Source organism: Xiphophorus couchianus, chromosome 5 (genome assembly GCF_001444195.1).
Source record: "Xiphophorus couchianus chromosome 5, X_couchianus-1.0, whole genome shotgun sequence".
Taxonomy (NCBI): domain Eukaryota; kingdom Metazoa; phylum Chordata; class Actinopteri; order Cyprinodontiformes; family Poeciliidae; genus Xiphophorus; species Xiphophorus couchianus.
Window position 1 is genome coordinate 1,382,424 of NC_040232.1, and position 22,006 is coordinate 1,404,429.

The 22,006-nt window shown below is 49.8% G+C and overlaps 1 protein-coding gene across 22 annotated transcripts; it reads right to left on the reverse strand.

The window, feature by feature from the left end:
* Window positions 1-22: 22 nt before the first annotated feature.
* On the reverse strand, window positions 23-21,870 carry slc8a1a (solute carrier family 8 member 1a). 22 transcript variants are annotated; one of them, XM_028017294.1, is made up of 11 exons: window positions 19,585-20,027; window positions 17,132-18,927; window positions 12,564-12,667; window positions 11,422-11,442; window positions 11,308-11,325; window positions 11,204-11,218; window positions 10,146-10,214; window positions 6,434-6,561; window positions 6,083-6,182; window positions 5,733-6,005; window positions 23-1,123 (listed from the first exon to the last, which is right to left on the reverse strand). In XM_028017294.1, the coding sequence occupies exons 2-11, from the start codon at window positions 18,901-18,903 to the stop codon at window positions 747-749; spliced, it is 2,877 nt and encodes a 958-aa protein (XP_027873095.1). In that variant the 5' UTR covers window positions 18,904-18,927; window positions 19,585-20,027; the 3' UTR covers window positions 23-746. The 22 variants fall into 22 exon arrangements, with proteins under 22 accessions (XP_027873095.1, XP_027873094.1, XP_027873087.1 ...); XM_028017293.1 differs by lacking the exon at window positions 12,564-12,667 and adding an exon at window positions 12,853-12,959 and having other exon boundaries at window positions 19,585-20,004; XM_028017286.1 differs by lacking the exons at window positions 11,204-11,218; window positions 12,564-12,667; window positions 19,585-20,027 and adding exons at window positions 12,853-12,959; window positions 20,991-21,870 and having other exon boundaries at window positions 11,281-11,325.
* Window positions 21,871-22,006: the final 136 nt, after the last annotated feature.

A 22,006-nucleotide genomic window follows, 5' to 3' on the forward strand; every position in this document is an offset into this window, starting at 1 on the left:
TGAAGACAGAAGTGGACTCATCATCACTCACTAAACTTTAATGTTTTCAGGAGAAACTGCATTCAACAACCAATCACATGGCAGAATAAAGGCAGGGATCTCTGGTGACGTCACTCTGTGGCAGTGGGTTCAAAGTTCATGCAAGACTAAACATTGTGCACAACTAAAGGTGGAGGGAAGTCAGCAGGCGCCTGCAGACACAAGACGCATCCAGAGGCTTTCTGTCCAAACCGGGCCAGACGCTGGGCCATCGCCGGGCCGGACGTCGGGCCGGACGTTGGGCCGGATGTCGGGCCGGACGTTGGGCCAGAAGGTCTGAAAAGCTGCTCACATTCAGAGAAAACCCCTGAAGACGTTTGGACCTGACTGAACTTCAAAATACCTGAAAAAACTCACTTTAAATATAATCTGGAGGTATGAGATAACTTAGAGGAAAACATGCAGCATTCTGGGTCCAACAGAACATTTTAAAGATGGTTCTACCAAAACCAGAACCAAGACACTGAAAACCTGAACAACTGAACCTTAGAAAAATGTAACAGGAAGTCAGAGGAACCAGTAGGACTGACCCAAACATCTTGGTTAAACTAAATTCTGACTCTCTGATCAGAACCTGAAGGAACCCAAAACCCACCAGAACCTCTCGGGAACTCAGTCTTTACAGAAACACACGTTATAGGAGTCAGACGATCCGATGGACCGAAGAGAAACCGTCCGAATCGCAACTTCCGTTTGAAGCACATGGCCTAGAAGCCCTTGACGTGGCAGTACGCCTCCAGCGACGAGAAGATGATGTACATCAACCACAGGCTGAAGAACAGGCAGGAAGTCAGGATTTTAGGAACACGCGGGCCGCCCAGCTCCCCGCCGATGGCCGGCCGGCGCCGGTAGATCAGGACGGCGATGCAGATGAAAGCAAAGATGGTGAAGAGCGTGACGGAGAAGGCCAGCGTTCCCGGGTCCACCCTGAACTCCTGGCCCTTGCTGTAGTGGTAGACGGCGGCGATGGACCACGCCAAGCCAATGCCCAGGAAGACGTTGACGGCGTTACTTCCTGTGACGTTCCCGATGGAGGCGTCCGCGTATTGGTCCTGGATCGCTGCCACTTTACTGGCAAAGGTGTCTGACGAAGAAAACAAAAAGCTCTTTCAGTCGCTTTCCTCGGTCAGTGAAGCAGCCGTCAGATCCTGCTGGTCTAACGGCTGAGCTGCCATCTTGTTCAGCGTTTTGCTAACTTTGAAAAAGCTCAGTGCTCTTATCTTCCCCTAAATTAATTTCTCCACACAACTTCTAAAGTGATAATTTACTGGGCTGTATTGTAAACTTTCAGTTGAGTAAAGTTCACCATCTTGGTTTTCACCTGTTGTGAATTCTGCAGGTCGTTGGACATTTATGTTCATGCTAATATTTTGAAGTGGGATCTACAGGCTGTAGCTCTACAGTGGGATCTACAGGCTGTAGCTCTACAGTGGGATCTACAGGCTGTAGCTCTACAGTAAACTGGTTAATGCTTTCTGACTGAAGTCGGTCAATCCGGCTGATTCAGTTAGCAAAACTCAACAGCTATAAAACCGAAAGGTTCCACGGAATCACGTAGCGCCTGGTGGGAACCAGCTTAATCTGACCTCAGAACTGGGATTTCTCTGTTTCAATAGGAAACGTCCCGTCAAAGAGGTCAGAGGTCACAGCCAGTTCTACATCACCTGGCTCTACTGTCGTTCACTGGTCGTTTATATATATGAACGGATTAAAGATCTACTGCTGCTGGATTAACCTGCTGGTTGGAGAAGCAGCATTCAGCTTCTATGCAGCACAGATCTGGAACAAACTTCCAGAAAACTGGAAAACAGCCGAAACACTGAGTGTTTTTAAACCTGGTTAGAGCTGCTTTAGAAACATAATCAATAAACATTATGGAGTGAAAATAGTGTCAAAATGATTTGTGCGTGCGTAAAAAGATTTGTGCGTGCGTAAAAAGATTTGTGCGTGCGTAAAAAGATTTGTGCGTGCGTAACAGGATTTGTGCGTGCGTAAAAAGATTTGTGCGTGCGTAACAGGATTTGTGCGTGCGTAACAGGATTTGTGCGTGCGTAACAGGATTTGTGCGTGTGTAAAAAGATTTGTGCGTGCGTAACAGGATTTGTAAACCTTAAAAATAAAATACATGTTGAAAAAGTACACACAAATCACCTGGTACGCACACACAAAACTGCAGTTACACACAAATCCGGTTACGAGTGCACAACTATTTTTGAGACTCATTTCACGCCTCGGTGGAAGCTCCAAGATTTGTGTGTAGATGGTGCGTTTACATGCTAGTAAAAGCTGGGACATCTGAGTTTTCTTCGGAACTGTTTCTTTTTTCCACAGTTCAATACATATTTCTCTCTTTACTTGTCTCGTGGCTTAGACATATTTTTGTGAGAGAAAAATACATATGTCATTACACCCACGTCTACTTTTTAATACTATAAGATTGTTTATATATGAATCCGCATTTGGGACCTATTCAACTGTAATTACTTGGGTAAAAAATTCAACCACTAGGTGGCGGAAGTTTATTCCGCTCTGACTGGGAAAAGCCTTCATTCAAACTGAGAGAAGAAACAAGAGAATGGCGGGTCAGCCGAGTGATCGTGTTCGTGGTTTACCGTCCGAAGTTAGTGGATGTTAAAATTTACACGTTTTACTGACCGTTGTAATGCGTATTTTTTAGATTATTTCAGATTACGTTTTACGTTTCAAGTAGTTCGACCCAAAGTTCTCGCCCTTCTATAGCAATAGCTCATGTCTACGTTAGCTAAGCTACTATTAGCCCTCGATTAGCATCGGTCCAGTTTAAAACAGAATCTTCCTGGCCCATTACAGCCATGTCTACGTTTACCACCATGCTCAGCTATTTTTATGATGCCGACAATAATGTAGGCTTAGGTGACGTCTTTTATTATAATTTATTATAATTATATTTTATTAATTATCTGGCAGATAATTAATAAAATATTCCATATTTAATTTGTATATGTCCTTTTTCAACTATGCAATTTATAAAGTGAAAAATTGAACACTGACTGAAATGTGGAAAACACATACATTATTAGCACTTTTTGGGGACAATAGAAATATAATTTCACTAGATGGCTACAATTACAATTTAGTTAATGTGAAGCACAACTTAACATATTATCTGTCCAAAAATGTAAGTCATCACATGGAAGTAATGAGAAATGTGGTTTGCTCATAATGAAGTAACAGAAATATTAATATTTTAAAGATTCAGCCGAGTTACTACACTTATATTCAGCTGCTTACAAAGGCTTCAGTGTTGGATGAGGTTATATTTTCAAAATTTGAAATATTGATGATCTGCATGAATCTAATATAAAAAACGGTGCAGATGTATATGTATGGCATAGAATACATTTGTACATTTGTTAAGAGATGTTCTACGTATTTATTTCTGGTACGAAAGCAATGACCATCATATTCCAGGAAGAAATGTAGAGAAGAGTAAATCTTAAGTGATTACAGTAAGATATAAAATATACAGGTGATAGACGAAACATAAGTCTGTAGCAGAACTAAAAAAAAATTTAAATCAAAAACTACAATTAGTGAGGAGAACTGGGATGAATCCTTCAAATAATAAAAGACGTCACCTAAGCCTACATTATTGTCGGCATCATAAAAATAGCTGAGCATGGTGATAAACGTAGACATGGCTGTAATGGGCCAGGAAGATTCTGTTTTAAACTGGACCGATGCTAATCGAGGGCTAATAGTAGCTTAGCTAACGTAGACATGAGCTATTGCTATAGAAGGGCGAGAACTTTGGGTCGAACTACTTGAAACGTAAAACGTAATCTGAAATAATCTAAAAAATACGCATTACAACGGTCAGTAAAACGTGCAAATTTTAACATCCACTAACTTCGGACGGTAAACCACGAACACGATCACTCGGCTGACCCGCCATTCTCTTGTTTCTTCTCTCAGTTTGAATGAAGGCTTTTCCCAGTCAGAGCGGAATAAACTTCCGCCACCTAGTGGTTGAATTTTTTACCCAAGTAATTACAGTTGAATAGGTCCCAAATGCGGATTCATATATAAACAATCTTATAGTATTAAAAAGTAGACGTGGGTGTAATGACATATGTATTTTTCTCTCACAAAAATATGTCTAAGCCACGAGACAAGTAAAGAGAGAAATATGTATTGAACTGTGGAAAAAAGAAACAGTTCCGAAGAAAACTCAGATGTCCCAGCTTTTACTAGCATGTAAACGCACCATCTACACACAAATCTTGGAGCTTCCACCGAGGCGTGAAATGAGTCTCAAAAATAGTTGTGCACTCGTAACCGGATTTGTGTGTAACTGCAGTTTTGTGTGTGCGTACCAGGTGATTTGTGTGTACTTTTTCAACATGTATTTTATTTTTAAGGTTTACAAATCCTGTTACGCACGCACAAATCTTTTTACACACGCACAAATCCTGTTACGCACGCACAAATCCTGTTACGCACGCACAAATCTTTTTACACACGCACAAATCCTGTTACTCACGCACAAATCCTGTTACGCACGCACAAATCTTTTTACGCACGCACAAATCTTTTTACGCACGCACAAATCTTTTTACGCACGCACAAATCTTTTTACGCACGCACAAATCCTGTTACACACGCACAAATCCTGTTACGCACGCACAAATCCTGTTACGCACGCACAAATCTTTTTACACACGCACAAATCCTGTTACACACGCACAAATCCTGTTACGCACGCACAAATCCTGTTACGCACGCACAAATCGTTTTACACACGCACAAATCCTGTTACGCACACACAAATCTTTTTACACACGCACAAATCTTTTTACGCACGCACAAATCGTTTTACACACGCACAAATCCTGTTACGCACACACAAATCTTTTTGACACTATTTTCACTCCATAAAACATTGATCAAAAATCTGATGTGTGATGATGGCAGAATGTAACTTTGTGTTTTTATGATTAAAGCTCTTTGAAATGTGATATACAAATAAACTTTGATTCATTTTGATGGTTGAATGTAGCGCGTTAGCATTAGCTTTAGATCATAATGCTTCAGTGTTAGTGGTCAGGGTGCTGCTTTAGCTAACTCTTTTCTGATTGGTTCCCACTGCTGGTGAAAACATCTTGTGTTTAAAATTCGTCATGTTTTGGGTCTGGAACAAGAAGCTAACCGTCAGGTGAAGCCTCCATATTTGCCTTCCTGTTCCTCAGTAGCTACCTAGCTTAGCAGTAAAGTCTGGTGTTTGATGACTAACAGAAGAAACTTCCTGTGTTCTGCTTCCTCCCTTTTTATTTCCAGATCCAAACTGCAGAGTTAGCCTGAACATGAGTCAGGATCACAGCTTCCTGCTCTCCAGATCACCAGTCTCTGTTTGGTGCCTGGCCCGGTCCGTTCTGAAGAGACCGTTCATGTTCTCCGTCTGCTTGTTTGCGTTTCTCTGCTTTCCCACCAAGACTAAGACTATTAGCCCAGTAGATGTCAAACTGATACGGCTACCAGACCTCAACATAGACTAAGGGTGTTTTTCCCCAGCCTGTGGCTACTGCTCTCCAACTGAACCAGAATTTCTAGTCAAACGAACTGGAGTTTACTTAAAGCCAACTAAACAAGGCTGGTGTGAATGCACCCTAAATCTGTTTTATTGGCTGCGGTATCAACCTTAGCTTGTGTCACACCTGGTACTGAAGTACCCAACGCGACGAACACCACGGCGGTGACGGAGTCTTTGAGGCCGACCGTGCAGCCAAAATGCGAGGCCAGGTCTCCGATGATGGCGGTCAGCATGCCGATGACGGAGATGGAGACGACGAAGCAGGCCCAGCCGTTCCAGTAGTCCGTTGGAGGAACAAAGGCAAACAGAAGCTTCCAGAAGACAGTCAGGAAGTGCATGACGTAGTCAAAACAGGAAGGCATTTTTTCTTCACCGCAGTCATCATCATCATCATCACCTGAGGAGAGAGACAACATTCCCTGTTGCTTTGTGTGAAAAATTCAGAGAAGCAGGTTTTCTGTCTGCAGTTTGTACCTGAGCTGACAGTGATGGCCTCCACAAACTGCTCCCTCCAGCTGTTCGTCCCGATCACCAGAGCCAGGTTGGTCTTCTTAATCAGTTTATCCACCGTGTTCTGAAACCAGACCAACCAGGAACAGAAAGTCTACCTTTCTGGCCATAAACCAGTGGTTACTCTGAAGACAGACTGAATGCTGATGTAAGACCTGGAATACGTCGGACCAAACCGTTGGAGAACCAGTGATCTCACCAGAGCTCCGTCTCTGTACATCTAAAGCTGCAGCCTGGATCCAGTGCAAACCAGACCTCCCGACATTTGGGAGGAACCCAGAAGGCAGAGGCGTGATTTTAGGGATTTACTCTCACCTTGAACTCGTACGATTCCTCGATGATGACCTCCAGTCGGACGTGTTCGCCCAACGTCGGTCTGCCCATCTCTGCGATCCGCCGCTCCTCCTCCTCCTTCTTTGTCAAAACTTCCTCACACACCCCATCTGACAAAGGTCACATGGTTTGTTTAGCTGCAGGCCAACACAGGTAGTGAGTTTTGAAATAAATGCAGGGTTCTCTTCTCCGGATACTCGGAGCTTCTCTGAGTATCCAGACTCTGATCTCCTGATCTCTGTTTGTCTTCAAACTCAACACCAAGAATCTGCTCTGCCTACCAATGGATGGATGGATGGATTGGTGGATGGGTGGGTGGATAGATGGGTGGATGAGTGGGTGGATGGGTGGGTGGAGGGGTGGATGGATTGGTGGATGGAGGGGTGGATGGATTGGTGGATGGAGGGGTGGATGGGTGGATGGATGGGTGGATGGATGGGTGGGTGGAGGGGTGGATGGATTGGTGGATGGATGGGTGGGTGGATGGGTGGGTGGAGGGGTGGATGGATGGGTGGGTGGATGGGTGGGTGGAGGGGTGGATGGATGGATGGGTGGGTGGAGGGGTGGATGGATGGATGGGTGGATGGATGGGTGGGGGGGTGGATGGATTGGTGGATGGATGGATGGGTGGGTGGATGGGTGGATGGAGGGGTGGGTGGAGGGGCGGATGGATTGGTGGATGGATGGGTGGATGGATGGGTGAGTGGGTGGAGGGGTGGATGGATGGGTGGGTGGATGGATGGATGGGTGGATGGATGGGCGGGTGGAGGGGTGGATGGATTGGTGGATGGATGGGTGGGTGGATGGGTGGGTGGAGGGGTGGATGGATTGGTGGATGGATGGGTGGATGGATGGGTGGGTGGAGGGGTGGATGGATGGGTGGATGGATGGGTGGGTGGAGGGGTGGATGGATGGATGGGTGGATGGATGGGTGGGTGGAGGGGTGGATGGATTGGTGGATGGATGGGTGGGTGGAGGGGTGGATGGATGGATGGGTGGATGGATGGGTGGGTGGAGGGGTGGATGGATTGGTGGATGGATGGATGGATGGGTGGATGGATGGGTGGGTGGAGGTGTGGATGGATTGGTGGATGGATGGGTGGGTGGAGGGGTGGATGGATGGATGGGTGGATGGATGGGTGGGTGGAGGGGTGGATGGAGGGGTGGATGGATGGATGGGTGGATGGATGGGTGGGGGGGTGGATGGATTGGTGGATGGATGGATGGGTGGGTGGATGGGTGGATGGAGGGGCGGATGGATTGGTGGATGGATGGGTGGATGGATGGGTGAGTGGGTGGAGGGGTGGATGGATGGGTGGGTGGATGGATGGATGGATGGATGGGTGGGTGGAGGGGTGGATGGATTGGTGGATGGAGGGGTGGGTGGAGGGGTGGATGGATGGATGGGTGGGTGGAGGGGTGGATGGATGGATGAGTGGATGGGTGGATGGGTGGATGGAGGGGTGGGTGGAGGGGTGGGTGGATGGATGGGTGGATGGGTGAGTGGGTGGATGGATGGATGGATGGGTGGATGGATGGGTGGGTGGATGGATGGGTGGGTGGATGGGTGGATGGAGGGGTGGATGGATGGGTGGATGGGTGAGTGGGTGGATGGATGGGTGGGTGGAGGGGTGGATGGAGGGGTGGATGGAGGGGTGGGTGGATGGATCGGTGGATGGGTGAGTGGGTGGATGGATGGGTGGATGGATGGGTGGGTGGAGGGGTGGGTGGATGGAGGGGTGGGTGGATGGATGGATGGGTGGGTGGATGGGTGGATGGAGGGGTGGGTGGAGGGGTGGGTGGATGGATGGGTGGGTGGATGGATGGGTGGGTGGATTGGTGGATGGATGGATGGGTGGATGGATTGGTGGATGGATGGATGGGTGGATGGATGGGTGGGTGGAGGGGTGGATGGATTGGTGGATGGATGGATGGATGGGTGGGTGGATGGGTGGATGGATGGGTGGGTGGAGGGGTGGATGGATTGGTGGATGGATGGGTGGATGGATGGGTGGGTGGAGGGGTGGATGGATGGATGGATGGGTGGATGGATGGGTGGGTGGAGGGGTGGGTGGAGGGTGGATGGATTGGTGGATGGATGGGTGGATGGGTGGATGGAGGGGTGGATGGATGGGTGGGTGGAGGGGTGGATGGATTGGTGGATGGATGGGTGGAGGGGTGGATGGAGGGGTGGATGGATGGGTGGGTGGATGGGTGGGTGGAGGGGTGGATGGATGGGTGGGTGGAGGGGTGGATGGATTGGTGGATGGAGGGGTGGATGGATTGGTGGATGGATGGGTGGATGGATGGGTGGGTGGAGGGGTGGATGGATTGGTGGATGGATGGGTGGGTGGATGGGTGGGTGGAGGGGTGGATGGATGGGTGGATGGATGGGTGGGTGGATGGGTGGGTGGAGGGGTGGATGGATGGATGGGTGGATGGATGGGTGGGTGGAGGGGTGGGTGGATGGATGGGTGGGGGGGTGGATGGATTGGTGGATGGATGGATGGGTGGGTGGATGGAGGGGTGGGTGGAGGGGCGGATGGATGGGTGGATGGATGGGTGGATGGATGGGTGAGTGGGTGGAGGGGTGGATGGATGGGTGGATGGATGGATGGGTGGGTGGAGGGGTGGATGGATTGGTGGATGGATGGGTGGGTGGAGGGGTGGATGGATTGGTGGATGGATGGATGGATGGGTGGATGGATGGGTGGGTGGAGGGGTGGATGGATTGGTGGGTGGAGGGGTGGATGGATGGATGGGTGGATGGATGGGTGGGTGGAGGGGTGGATGGAGGGGTGGGTGGAGGGGCGGATGGATGGGTGGGTGGATGGATGGATGGATGGATGGGTGGATGGATTGGTGGATGGATGGATGGGTGGGTGGATGGGTGGATGGAGGGGTGGGTGGAGGGGCGGATGGATGGGTGGGTGGATGGATGGGTGGGTGGAGGGGTGGATGGATTGGTGGATGGATGGATGGATGGGTGGGTGGAGGGGCGGATGGATTCGTGGATGGATGGATGGGTGGGTGGATGGGTGGGTGGAGGGGTGGATGGATGGATGGGTGGGTGGAGGGGTGGATGGATGGATGAGTGGGTGGATGGAGGGGTGGGTGGAGGGGTGGATGGATTGGTGGGTGGATGGATGGGTGGATGGGTGAGTGGGTGGGTGGATGGATGGGTGGGTGGATGGATGGGTGGATTGATGGGTGGATGGAGGGGTGGATGGGTGAGTGGGTGGATGGATGGGTGGGTGGAGGGGTGGATGGATTGGTGGGTGGATGGGTGGGTGGATGGATGGATGGGTGGGTGGATGGGTGGATGGAGGGGTGGGTGGAGGGGTGGATGGATGGGTGGATGGATGGATGGGTGGATGGATGGGTGGGTGGATTGGTGGATGGATGGATGGGTGGATGGATTGGTGGATGGATGGATGGGTGGATGGATGGGTGGGTGGAGGGGTGGATGGATTGGTGGATGGATGGATGGGTGGGTGGATGGGTGGATGGATGGGTGGGTGGATGGAGGGGTGGATGGAGGGGTGGAGGGGTGGATGGATTGGTGGATGGGTGGATGGGTGGATGGAGGGGTGGGTGGAGGGGTGGATGGATTGGTGGATGGATGGATGGGTGGGTGGAGGGGTGGATGGATGGGTGGATGGGTGAGTGGGTGGAGGGGTGGGTGGATGCCAACCTGTGATGCTGACGATGTTGGACGGGGCGGGACGGTCTCGGCCCTGGACCTTCCTGTAGATTTCTCGACCTGAACAGGTGAACAGGAACTGAATGGACTGAATCCAGAACCGTCCTGCGATCAGAACCAGAACCAGAGGAGGTTCTGGTTCCAGCCGACACCCAGACACACGTTAGAGAACACTGCCTGAAACAAAAGCGCTCTGATTAAACTGGACCTGGTTTTATGGTCTCTCCGTCTGAACCAGTTAAACCAGAACCTGAACTGGGAACTGAGCATGCTCAGTGCGTCGGAACGTACTGAGCATGCTCAGTCAGGACTTCCTGGTTATGGTTTGCCATTCTGGACCGGGGTGTAGGCATGCAGTCAGAATGTGAGTTAGGTTGACCTCTGACCCTTCAGGCAGTTCTGAACTGGGTCAAACCCGATCAACCAGAGGAAGTGATTGGGTTCAGCAGTGGACCACCAGAACCTCACTGTAGGAAAACTGGCTGGTTCTGGTGTCAGGTGCAGCTGGTGGACCCGGTTCCCATCGGACCACGAGGAGAACCCGTCCAGCCCAGTGGACCTGCAGGAGAAGCTTCCAGGTCCCACAGACACACGAGTCCAGAACGTCTGACCAGTACCAGACCTCTGAGGCTCCCATTTAACAAGCTGGGTTCATTTCAACTCAAACCGAGCCAACAACAGAACCTGAGACGGGTTCTTCTGTAACCCGGGTAGAGACGTTTGTCCCAGATGACCAGAACCAGACCCAGCTGCTCAGACGCCTCAGAGCACGGTGGTGGAGGGATGATGGTGCGGCCAGACTGGGGAACTAAAGAATCGAGGTGTTCCTGGTTCCAATGGTCTAGTCAAACCCCGGAGCTGATTGAAATGCAGAGAACCTGGCAGAACTCCCTAGAACCAGAGCCTCCTAAAGGTCCAGTTCTGGTTCTGGTCTGGTTCTGAATCGGTTCTGGACAGGTTCTGGTTAAATCAGAGCCTCCTGGGCTTCAGAGGGTCAGACGGTCTGTAGAATTAGACACTCAAACATCCACCAGGGGGCGGTGTCTTACCAAACAGCTGCTTGTCTAATGAAACGTTAGAGAAAGGATCAGTTAATGTCGGCCCATCAGGTACTGGTACCGTCTACCTGGACTGAACCCAACGGCGGTCCTACCTGTCTGGACGAAGCCACCTGTGAGGCCAGAAGACAAGAACATTCAGTCAGGCGTTTGTTTCTGTCTGAAGGGGTCAAAGTTGAAGCAGGAAAGGAAACAGGAAGTCTGCTTACCGACTTCCTGCAGCAGCAGAGCTGCAGAGAAAATAAAGAGAAGCAGGAAGCGTCAGAACCAGTAGGAGGTTCGATCGCTAGATCAGGCATTTCAGAGTGAGACAGTTAGCCATTAGCATCCCCTGGCGTTTCATAGCGTGGGACAGTTAGCCGTTAGCATCCCCTGGCATTTCATAGCGTGGGACAGTTAGCCGTTAGCAGCCCCTAGCATGGGACAGTTAGCCGTTAGCATCCCCTGACGTTTCATAGTGTGGGACAGTTAGCCGTTAGCATCCCCTAGCATGGGACAGTTAGCCATTAGCATCCCCTTGCGTTTCATAGCATGGGACAGTTAGCCGTTAGCATCCCCTAGCATGGGACAGTTAGCCGTTAGCATCCCCTGGCATTTCATAGTGTGGGACAGTTAGCCGTTAGCATCCCCTGGCATTTCATAGTGTGGGACAGTTAGCCGTTAGCATCCCCTAGCATTTCATGGCATGGGACAGTTAGCCGTTAGCATCCCAGCTTTATTTCCTTCATTCCATGTTGATCCTCTCTGACTGTCTAAAAATCTGACTTCTTGTCTCCAGCTTGGCTAAACATTCAGTTTCTTTTCTTGTTGGATTTTTCCTTCCGATCCCCTGAAGTGCTCTGGCGCCCCCTGTGGGCCAAGCCCCACACGTTGAAACCCTGCTCTAGACCAGTGGTCCCCAACCCGCAGACCAGTACCGGTCCGTGGACCAATTGGTACCGGGCCGCACAAGAAATAATGAAATATTTCCATTTTCTGTATTATTATTATTTATAAAAAGGCTTCAGCAGGAAGCATTATCTGACGGTTCCTCTTCCTCTCCCCGGTCCGGGTCCACTGATCTAGACCATCTGGATTTCTACAGCAGCAGTCTAAACTAGGCCCAGTAGATCTAGCCTGGGACCAGTTTGGGTCCAGACTGGGACCAGTAGGTCCAGTCTGGAAGGTCTGACTGTCTGGATTGTTTCTGTTCCAGATAACCTGGACCAGTGTCTCTAAACCCCTCCCAGTTAAACCAGTTCAGCTGCAGCCAATCAGAGCTGAGCCCCTGACAGTCCTGGCCAATAGGAGGCAGCAGAGCGACAGCAGGAAGAAGAGAGGTCAGAGGTCACCAGGCAGGTACGACTCCCACCTGTCCGTCCCCTCCTGCCCCAGCAGGGCTCCTGCAGCTCCAGGTAGAAGCTGGCCTTCCTATCGTATTCCTCATGGTCCGTTATTCTAACCGACACCGTCTTCCTGTGGGGTCAGGGGTCATTAGTTTACAGGCACACAGGCGGGGGGGGGTTCAGAGAACCGCTGCAACCCTGAACCTAAAATCACGCAAAGGTTCACGGAAACCACAAACATCTGAGGGAGTCAAGGTTAGGAAAGGTTAATGGTCAGTGGGGCGGGGTCAGAGGTCATGGTGGCGACGCCCCCACCTTTCCGTTCACTCATCTCTAGCAGCTGAGGATCGCCGACCTCCAGGAAGAAGTTCTTGTTTTTCTCGTACTGTTCGTCATCGACAACGTTGATCCGAATCGATTTGCTGAAAGAGAAGAAAGCAGAGGAAGAGGAGCGAGACGTGATGAAGGACAGGAGGACGGAGGGACAGGTGGACGGAAGGATGGAGGGACAGGTGGAAGGAGGGATGGAGGGACAGGTGGACAGGAGGACCAGTCGGTTCTGCACAGACTCAGTGGAAATGTCTGGGGAAAGGTGGTCCACCCTGCAGCAGGTCGGGTTTTCTCATTGGGCGTTCCTTTACTGCTAGGGACCGACTGGACCACATCTCCCAGCATGCACTGCAACACCTCAGGGAATCCACAGGAGAAACTTTATTCATAAATTCGCCTGAACTTTTGGGTGACAAAAGATCGCCTCTCAACGCTCCTCTGACGTTATGAGAAAACACGTCCAGGTGTTTGCACACCTCCGTTTCCTAGGCAACGTCTAAAACCCAGAGGGCTGCTGTTTCCTGTAGCAACCTTTCAGTTTAAAACAGAACATAGAAATCTGGTTTCAAATGAGAGTCCGCTCCTGGATTAATTTCCACTCCAACTGATTGCTGAGACATGAGACAGTCTTCTGACTGGTTCTGACTGGTTCTGACTGTGAACCATGTTTTTATATCCTTGTGGGAACATTTCCTGGTCCCCATGAGGGGAAACTCTGGTTTTGGATTCGGGGTCCGGTCTGTGATGGTTTGGGGTCGGCTGTAGAAAATGAATGGAAGTCAATAGGAAGGCCCCACAAGTCATGAAAACACAACTGTGTGTGTATGTGTGTGTGTGTGTCGGGCCCAGCACCATGGAAACTCACCATGTTTATTTTATTTCAGCAGATTGAAGTTCTGTTTCCTACGGAAGAGGATTAGGGCCACTGGGAAAAAAAAGAAAGAATTCTGACTTTTAAACTTTTTCGGTGGCCCTGATCCTCTTCTGTAGTTTCCTGGGAACTCAACTGATATTTTTCTGTTTCTGCTGTTTGGATCAGAACCGGCCTGCGGTGCAAGAGTGATTTAGTGCCGTTATGTCGCAGTCTGTCTCCTGAATTTGATGTTTTTATTCAGATTTTATTAGGCACTTCCATCAATACATGAAGTTGAACCTTCGTTTCTCTATTTTTTAAGGAAGCTGAGATCCTTCAATGTGTGCAGCAAGATGTTGGAGACCTTTTATCACAGTGTTGTTGCCGGCGCCATCTTCTTTGCTGCTGTGTGTTGGGGAAGCAGCATCAGAGCCAGCGACTCTAATAGACTAGACAAAATCATCAGGAAAGCTGGCTCTGTACTGGGACTAAGGCTGGAGTCCCTGGAAACTGTGGTGGAGAGGAGGACACTGAAGAAGGTTCTGTCTATTATGGACAATAAACAGCAGCCTCTCCACCACATAGTGGACAGACAGCGGAGCACCTTCTCACATAGGCTGCTCCAGCTCCGCTGTCGTAGGGACAGATACAGGAAATCCTTCCTGCCACTGTACAATAAAAGCTAAATCATTGTTCTGCACTAATCAGTCCAATTTGCACAACTGCACTGTGGCACACTGCTGTACATATATTTACATATACATTCTGTTCTGCATTTTGAATCTTTGCAAGGACTGCTCTAAGCTGCTTTTATATTGACAGCATTTCATATTTTATTCTTATTTTATCTTGTCTACAACTGCTACTCAGTGGTGGTTGTTGTTGTGTCTTGTCTCTATGCTGCTGTAACTGCGAAATAATTTCCCTGCTGGGATGAATAAAGTAATTCTATTCTATTCTATTCTATTCTCCTCCAGGAGAATCTCATGTAGTTGCAGTTCCAGCAGCTGCCACTAGGCTGCCGACCTGTCTTGATGCTGATGCCAATTTTTGTAAACCGTGTTTGTTATATTGCCCGTTAGTAAATAATAATTGTTGAAATAATGAAGTTACTGTTTACTAAAAAGTGTAACATCTGTAATATTTTGACTTGTTATTTACTTGATGGAAAGTAATGGCAGCTGCCACTGGAAGTGACGCTACTAGTGTTGAACTGGGAGCAATGGGAACGATGGGTCCACAGAACTCTGCAGTCTGATCTGCGTCTCGTCTCCGTGGCGATGTGTGCCGGCGCCGTGGCCGCGGGCCAGGCCTGACCTCTCCCAGCGCTCTGACAGGGACCAGCTGCTTTATGGGCCAAGCCGCACGCCGAGCCGCTGCTGCGGCCGACGGCCTAATAAGGAGAAAGCTCCAGGCTGTTTATCTGCTCCTTACACAGGAGCTGCTGAGGTTTGGACTAGCTGCTAAATAAAACACCATCCTCTCAGCGAGGACATCTGGAGGACACGGAGGACAGACAGAAACCAGGAGCTGTCAGCAGCTCCCAGTCAGGAAGAGGAGGGTCCACCCGCAGCTCTGTCTCTGCACTGTTGGACACCTGAAGACATGTCTGTAGGACAAATGGGACAAAACAACAGCTGGACTCGCTGTCAGTGGGCAGCGTCCTGGCTGACAGAACATTAAGTCTCCCTGCAGAAACTTCTCAGCTTCTAACAACGACCAGTGGCCTGCAGAGAGCAACTGCAGTTTCTCCTTAAACCCGATGCTGACTGAAACTCCAGCAACATCAGGCCTGGTGGAGCAGACAGGTCTGAGGACGCTAACCTCAGGCTAACCTCAGGCTAACCTCGGGCTAACCTCAGGCTAACCTCAGGCTAACCTCGGGCTAACCTCAGGCTAACCTCGGGCTAACCTCAGGCTAACCTCTGAGGTTAAACTCAGACTAACCTCAGGCTAACCTTGGGCTAACCTCAGGTTCAAGGTCAGCTAAAACAACCTGCTCAGCCAGAAGCAGTTCCTGCTGCCTCACAGAGCAGAGGCGGAGCTGCTTCACCTGTCAGAGGAAACACAATCAGAACAGGAAGTGATGAAGATCAAAAGCAGCTGACCTGCTTCAAACTTCATGAGTTATAAAAATATCAGCTACTGTAAATATAGAAAAATAATTACTGAAGCTTTCTCTGATCCAACTAGTTCAGAACAAAGATCCAGATGGTTCAGATACAGCCATTACAGAACATCGTCATCATCGCCACCGCTTGTACAGCTCCATACCGAGACACCTAACGGTACCAGCAACAGAATAAAATCCTTTCTAAACAAGTTCTGCAGAACCATCTGGACCAGAGCACCCAGGAACCATTTCTGTCACTGAAACCTGAACAATCCTGTCAGGATCCCGGACAAGCCCCCAATTATTCTATGAGCGGATGTTTGATCTGCAGCATTAAACATGTTAACCTTGAATTGGCCCATGTCTGCTGCCAAATGAGACCCAGTGGTTCTGAATGACCTCCACTTCCTTTGCACCTGTGGACTGGGTCGGGCTGGGCCCGGATTGGCTAATTAGGAGGTTCTGGACGAGTCCCAGTGCGTTTTATCTGTCGTTTTAATCTGAAACTGCTGTCAATTGGCCCATGTCCGCCTAAATGATGGTGTATTGTGATGAAAACTACAACGTGTTGTAATGACTGTGACCACTAGGTGGCCCTACTATTGCTTCAACACTGTCCAGTGAGTTAGAAATGCTGCTGGACCCAAACTGCATCATCTTAGTCTGCTGGCGATACATCAACATAAAGAAATGATGCTACATGCTAGCATAAAGTCACAACATGCCTCCGTTGAAAGCTTTTCTTTTTCCCCGGAGACGCGCCGTAACAAACTGTCCCGATCTGAACTCAACTGAGATCAAATATTCGGTTGGCTCTGACATGTTCGAGACCTGCTGGGATTTTATTCCCGCTGTTTGCAGAAAGACGCCAGGTCACATGACAGGATGGGGGCGGAGCTAGCAGATAATCTAACAGGATAAAAATTCAAACATTTCTAAATCGCAGCTGGTGAACAAGTTTTCATCCATACATCAACATCAGGGACAAAACTGAAACCCAGAAAAATTGGTTGCTGGAAAAGACCGTTGTGTTGTCAGAAGCTATGCTAGCCTAAAAAACCATCTCAATGCTAAACATGTAGCAGCTAACGCTAATGTCAACGTCCACAGTCCACGTTTCTAAAGAAGCTTCCTGGTTTTGAGCTCATATTTCTATTTATTCAATGATTAGCAGCAAAAATGGTTTTTGAATTGAAAGTGTTGCTGATTTTGTTGATATGTCGTTTGATTAAATTTAATTAATTAATTACAGACCCTGAAATTAACATTTTTAAGTGAGTGCCACTACTAGTACTTACACAATCTCATCGTTGTCAAACTCCAGGACTCCGTGCGTGTCTTCGAAGTCTTCTCCGCCACCCTTAGCCGTCCCCTGGATGGTTTTGTATGGCACCGCCACGACGCCGCGGGCCCCTGAGTTCCTGGTCACCTTCACCTCCATCACGCCCACGCTCTCGCTCACCGTCACCACCGGCTCCTCAAAGCTGAAGATCCCGGCGTGGTCGTCGTCGAAGATGGTGACGATGGCCGTGCATGGCAGGCCCAGCCCTGCCAGGCCGTCGGCGTGGTTCGCCTGATGGTCGTTTGCTCCGTCTGGTGTGACCCGCACGTTGGTGAGGTGAACCAGGAAGTGCTCATCTTCCTCAAAAATATCGTCGTCAATGATATTGATGTGGATTTCCTTGTCGGTCTCGCCGGGTTTGAACACAATGGTTCCTTCGGTGAGCTGGTAGTCGGAGCCGGCGTTGGCGGTGCCGTCTTCAGTCCGGTAATCCACGTAGACCGTAGAGGTCAAGTCTCCTCCTCGGCGGACGACATTGAGCGCCACGCTGCCGCAGTTCTCCAGACACTGGTAGTTCCCAGGGTCGAAGAAGACCTTGGTGGAGAAGTTGTTGACGGATATCTCAGAGCAGATGTCATGCTGAGCGGCCCTCTTGACCTGGTCAGCGGCATGTTTCTTCAGGATGTTGCCGGCTCCTGTCATGATTCTGGTTGCCTGGCAGCGGTAAAAGGCCCGACTCTTCTGCTGCTGGGTCAGAACCTGGTAGTTAGCGAGCTCCATCAGCTGCTCCGTCTCCTTCTCTGGATGTTTCTGCTTCAGCTCCTTCAGGATCCTGGCCAGCTGTCTGCGCGCCTCCTCCTCGTCCAGCTCCTTCGCCTCTCCGTCCAGAAGTTCATCTCTATGGGAGTTGAGCATTTTACCGTCCATTTCGACGTCCACCTTCGACGGGAGATCTGGCTCGCCCTCGGTCTCGATAATCATTCCCTTCTGCTTCCCGGTTCGGTATCGCTTGTACACGTATTTGTAGAAAAGAAGCCTGCGGTCAGCCACATAAGCAAACCCAACACAGAAAGGGAAGAAGAAGAGTGTGAGAAGCCCCTCCCATATTTCAACTACACCCGGAGAGAAAACGGCCAGGATCAGGTACAGCCAGGTGTAAGCAAACACGCTCCAGGTGGCGGTGACGAAAAACACCCGCAGGTGCTTCACCTTCCTGGTCTCCCCGTCGGGGATGACGGACACACAGAGGCCGATGATGACGAACATGTTGAAGGCGGCGCTGCCTACGATGGTGTTGGGACCCAACTCACCGGCGTCAAAGTTGTGACCGCAAACCTCCACCACGGACAGGAGGATCTCCGGCGCGGACGAGCCGAGCGCCATCAGGGTCAGGTTGGACACTGTCTCGTTCCAGACGCGAACCGTGGTGGTGATCTTCTCCCCGTTGGGCTTCTTTATGGTGATCTTCCTTTCCTGAGAGGTGATGACTTCGATGGACGCCATGAAGCGATCGGCGATGATGGAGACGCCCAGGAACATGTAGAACAGTCCCACGAAGTAGATGGTGGCCCTGGCCAGGCGGTCGGGGAAGGCCGGGTTCTTCGGCTTCCACACCGGCAGGATGACGCCCTCGATGCAGTCGGTGCCACCGCCGCATTTAGTCTGGTTTCTGGCTGTGCTGTTGGACTTTGGGGTCAAACCGGCGCCCCCTGCTGCGGAGCACGGGAACCCGGCTGAGATGGCGGCGAACAGGAGCAGCAGGAACGACGGGCGTCCAGCGGGACTCATGGTGAAGCTTCAGGCCTCCTCAACCTGAACAGACAGAAACGGGCTTCAGTCTGGATCTGGGTTTATGAATGTGGCGAGGCGGTCAAAGCCAAAATCACGACCTTCCTCCCGCTAATCTCCAGCAGACCAACTTTGACCAACCAATCTGAGAAATATCAACAATCTGGACCTTTAACCCGGCAAACAGGAGCCAACGCTCCAATCCACACTGCAAAACACAAAACCTTACCAAGGATTTCTGTCCAGTTTCCAGCCCTTATGCTTGAGATAATACAAAAGTAACTTTTTAGCAAGAAATAAGTCAATAATTCCTGAATATTGTTAAAAAGCTGGCAGATTATTTAACCTGCAAAGAAAAAGACTCCTTAGAGGTAAAAAATCTGGACAGGAACACCTGGTCGGTTTGGAGCTTCTTTTTGGTCCAACTCAGTGCAGAGGCTGTGGGCAGCGAGGTCACCGGGTCACCAGCCTGCAGGTTGCCATGGATACCCGCTGGTTAAGGTGCATCACAACCACATGAGGACTGGCAGTGAGGTTCTGGTCAGATCTGGTTTCACAGTTACTGAGAAACATTAAGGCTGATATCATGACCTCTGACCTCCAGCAGGTCTGACCTCTGCAGTGACTGAGGCACAAGCAGTCGGTAATCAGGCTGCCGGAGGAGGAAGAGGAGGAACCTACCGTCAGACGAAGAGCAAAACGCTTTAAATCAGAATCTCCACAAAGTTCCAGGAAGTTTTCATCTTCGAAGGAGGAAAAACTCTCCAGCCCCACAGAACCAGCAGAACCAGCAGAACCAGCAGAACCAGAAGGCGACGCGAAGACGAGAATCAGAACCTCGACCCGGTTAGAGCCCAGAAACAAGACGCTGCCTCCTCCTCTTTCTCCTCTTCCTCCTCCTCCTCTTCCTCGCTGGAGATGAGAAATGGTCCAAAACAAGCAGCTGTAAACAGCCAGAACCTCTCCTGGACCTGGACTGGTTCTGGTTCTGGGAAGGTTTTACTGAATAAATCTGGTAGAAATGAAACCCAGAAGAATCTGAATCGTTTTGTTTTGTTTCTGTTGCTGTGGATACATCAGTAAACATCAACATGTTTTTCATTTTTCCCATCAGACACTTGAATTTCAGGATGACGGCCATTTTTCAAGATGGCTGCCATTTTTGAGCCTTTTTAACCAATTATTGCAATAAAATGTTCCCAGTTTTCATGACTAGAATGAACTTTATGTCTCATTTTATTTTTTCGGCTCATCCAGTTTATAAATCTTTAAGTAATAAAATGTATCAGGACTTTGCTCCATTCGTCAACTGGAAGGAGACAGTTAGCTTGATGTTAGCATTAGCCTCTGCTAATTGTTTATGTTTAGAAATTCAGACTTAGCTTTTGCTATTTTTATATGCTTTGGAGTTTAACATTACCTTCCACTAAATTTTTGACACATTTAGCAGCTTAGCATTAGCTTCTGCTCATTATGTTTAGCATTATAATTAGCACTAGTAGGTAGTGACCATAACGTTTGGTTAACTGTTCGCCTTTAGCAATAACTGCTGCTAACTTTAGTGAAAATATATTCTCCAGAACAACACGGCAGCCATCTTGGAAAATCTAAAGATTATCAGTAAATATTTTTATGGGTCCATGTATAATTTGGCACCAAGAATATTCATCTGTGATAAATGTTGGCAAATTTAGCAAATTAAATGACTGATCTGCAGAGGTCGGGTTCTACCAGCAGGGGTCAACGTGGAGAAATCAAGACGTTCCATCAGTTTTTATCTAACAGGAAGATCTGAAGAAACGTCCAACCTGAGAAACCGAGACCTGAAACTCCATGTGAGCCGCAGACGGAGTCTGATCAGAAAACCACGGCGTCTGAGACTCTAAAAACCGCCTCCAACGGCCTCCAACTACCTCCAACCGCCTCCAACAGCCACCTACCGCCTCCAATGGCCTGCAGCCACCTCCAGCTGACGGTGTCTCGGCGTCTCCTGCTGCAGGTTGAGCACAGTGAATGAGAGGTTTTGTCCCCTGTGGGTTGAGGTTGGGGTTGGGGTTGAGGTTGGGGTTGGGTGAGCCGGTACTTGCCTCGGTCCTGATGCAGCCGCTGCAGAAGAGCAGAGTGTGTCCAGGAGGGAGAGCTGCGTCTGATAGCTGCTCTAAATTTAACAGCAACGCCCGCTGCTGGTCACACGGCCTCCTTATCGCCGTCTCCCTGCAGCCATGGCCATACAAGGCCGGGCCGGGCCGTCCGGCGGCCCCGGACCCGGCACACACGTGGCCAGATAACCGCCGGCAGCTACAGGCAGCCTGGTGATGCCTCCGTCAGGCGACACCTAGAGATCACGTTGACCTCTGACCTCTCCTAGAGGTCTGCTGCTGGAACAGAGGAGGTCCGGTCAGAGGAAGCCGGCAGGAAGCAACCAGGATCGGTTCTGTTCAGCTTCAGTGTTAAATGTTGAAGCCGAACATTTGAACTGAAACGTTCAGGTCAGAAATGAGTTTCAGATGTTTTGATGACGGACGAGTTTAAAACGTTTGTAATTCACCAAACGGATCCAGATTCTGATTACGGCTCATCGACCCGCCTTCATCAGCCTGTATCCAGTACAGTCTGCTAGAACCCGATCAGAACCTGTTTCTAACTATACATCAGCCCGATCACCGGGGGCAACCGGAGCCGTGTGCCGGGCCCACTCAGGTACCGACTCTGGAACCAGGCCCGACCCAGAGGAACCGGAACCAGGCCCGACCCAGAGGAACACCAGCTGCTTCCTGTTTCACATTCTGACCTGAACGAAGAGGGAAAGAAAACGACCGGACAGGAACCATCGGAACCACCCAGATCAGCCGTCCAGTTTCATCCTCTAAGGCAGAACCAACAGAACCAACAGAACCAGCAGAACCAGCAGAACAGCTTCAGTCTCTGTGGGAGTCTGTCCTGGTCTAGATCCGCTCAGATTTTATACCACAAATAAATATTTAAATCTGAATAAACTTTATTTCACAGTAAGAGTCAGAACCAGAACCTTCTCCGGACCCAGTAAACAGTTGGATGCTGCAGGGCGGCTCTGGATATTTTCTCATGTTTCCTGGTATTTCTT

Coding starts and splice junctions, on each gene's coding strand:
- slc8a1a (XM_028017286.1), bottom strand. CDS start 18,903: ATGAGTCCCGCTGGACGCCCGTCGTTCCTGCTGCTCCTGTTCGCCGCC. Junction 11,443..12,852: donor AGAGATGAGTGAACGGAAAG/GTGGGGGCGTCG, acceptor TTTTCTCTGCAG/CTCTGCTGCTGCAGGAAGTC. Junction 6,183..6,433: donor AGGAATCGTACGAGTTCAAG/GTGAGAGTAAAT, acceptor GTCTGGTTTCAG/AACACGGTGGATAAACTGAT.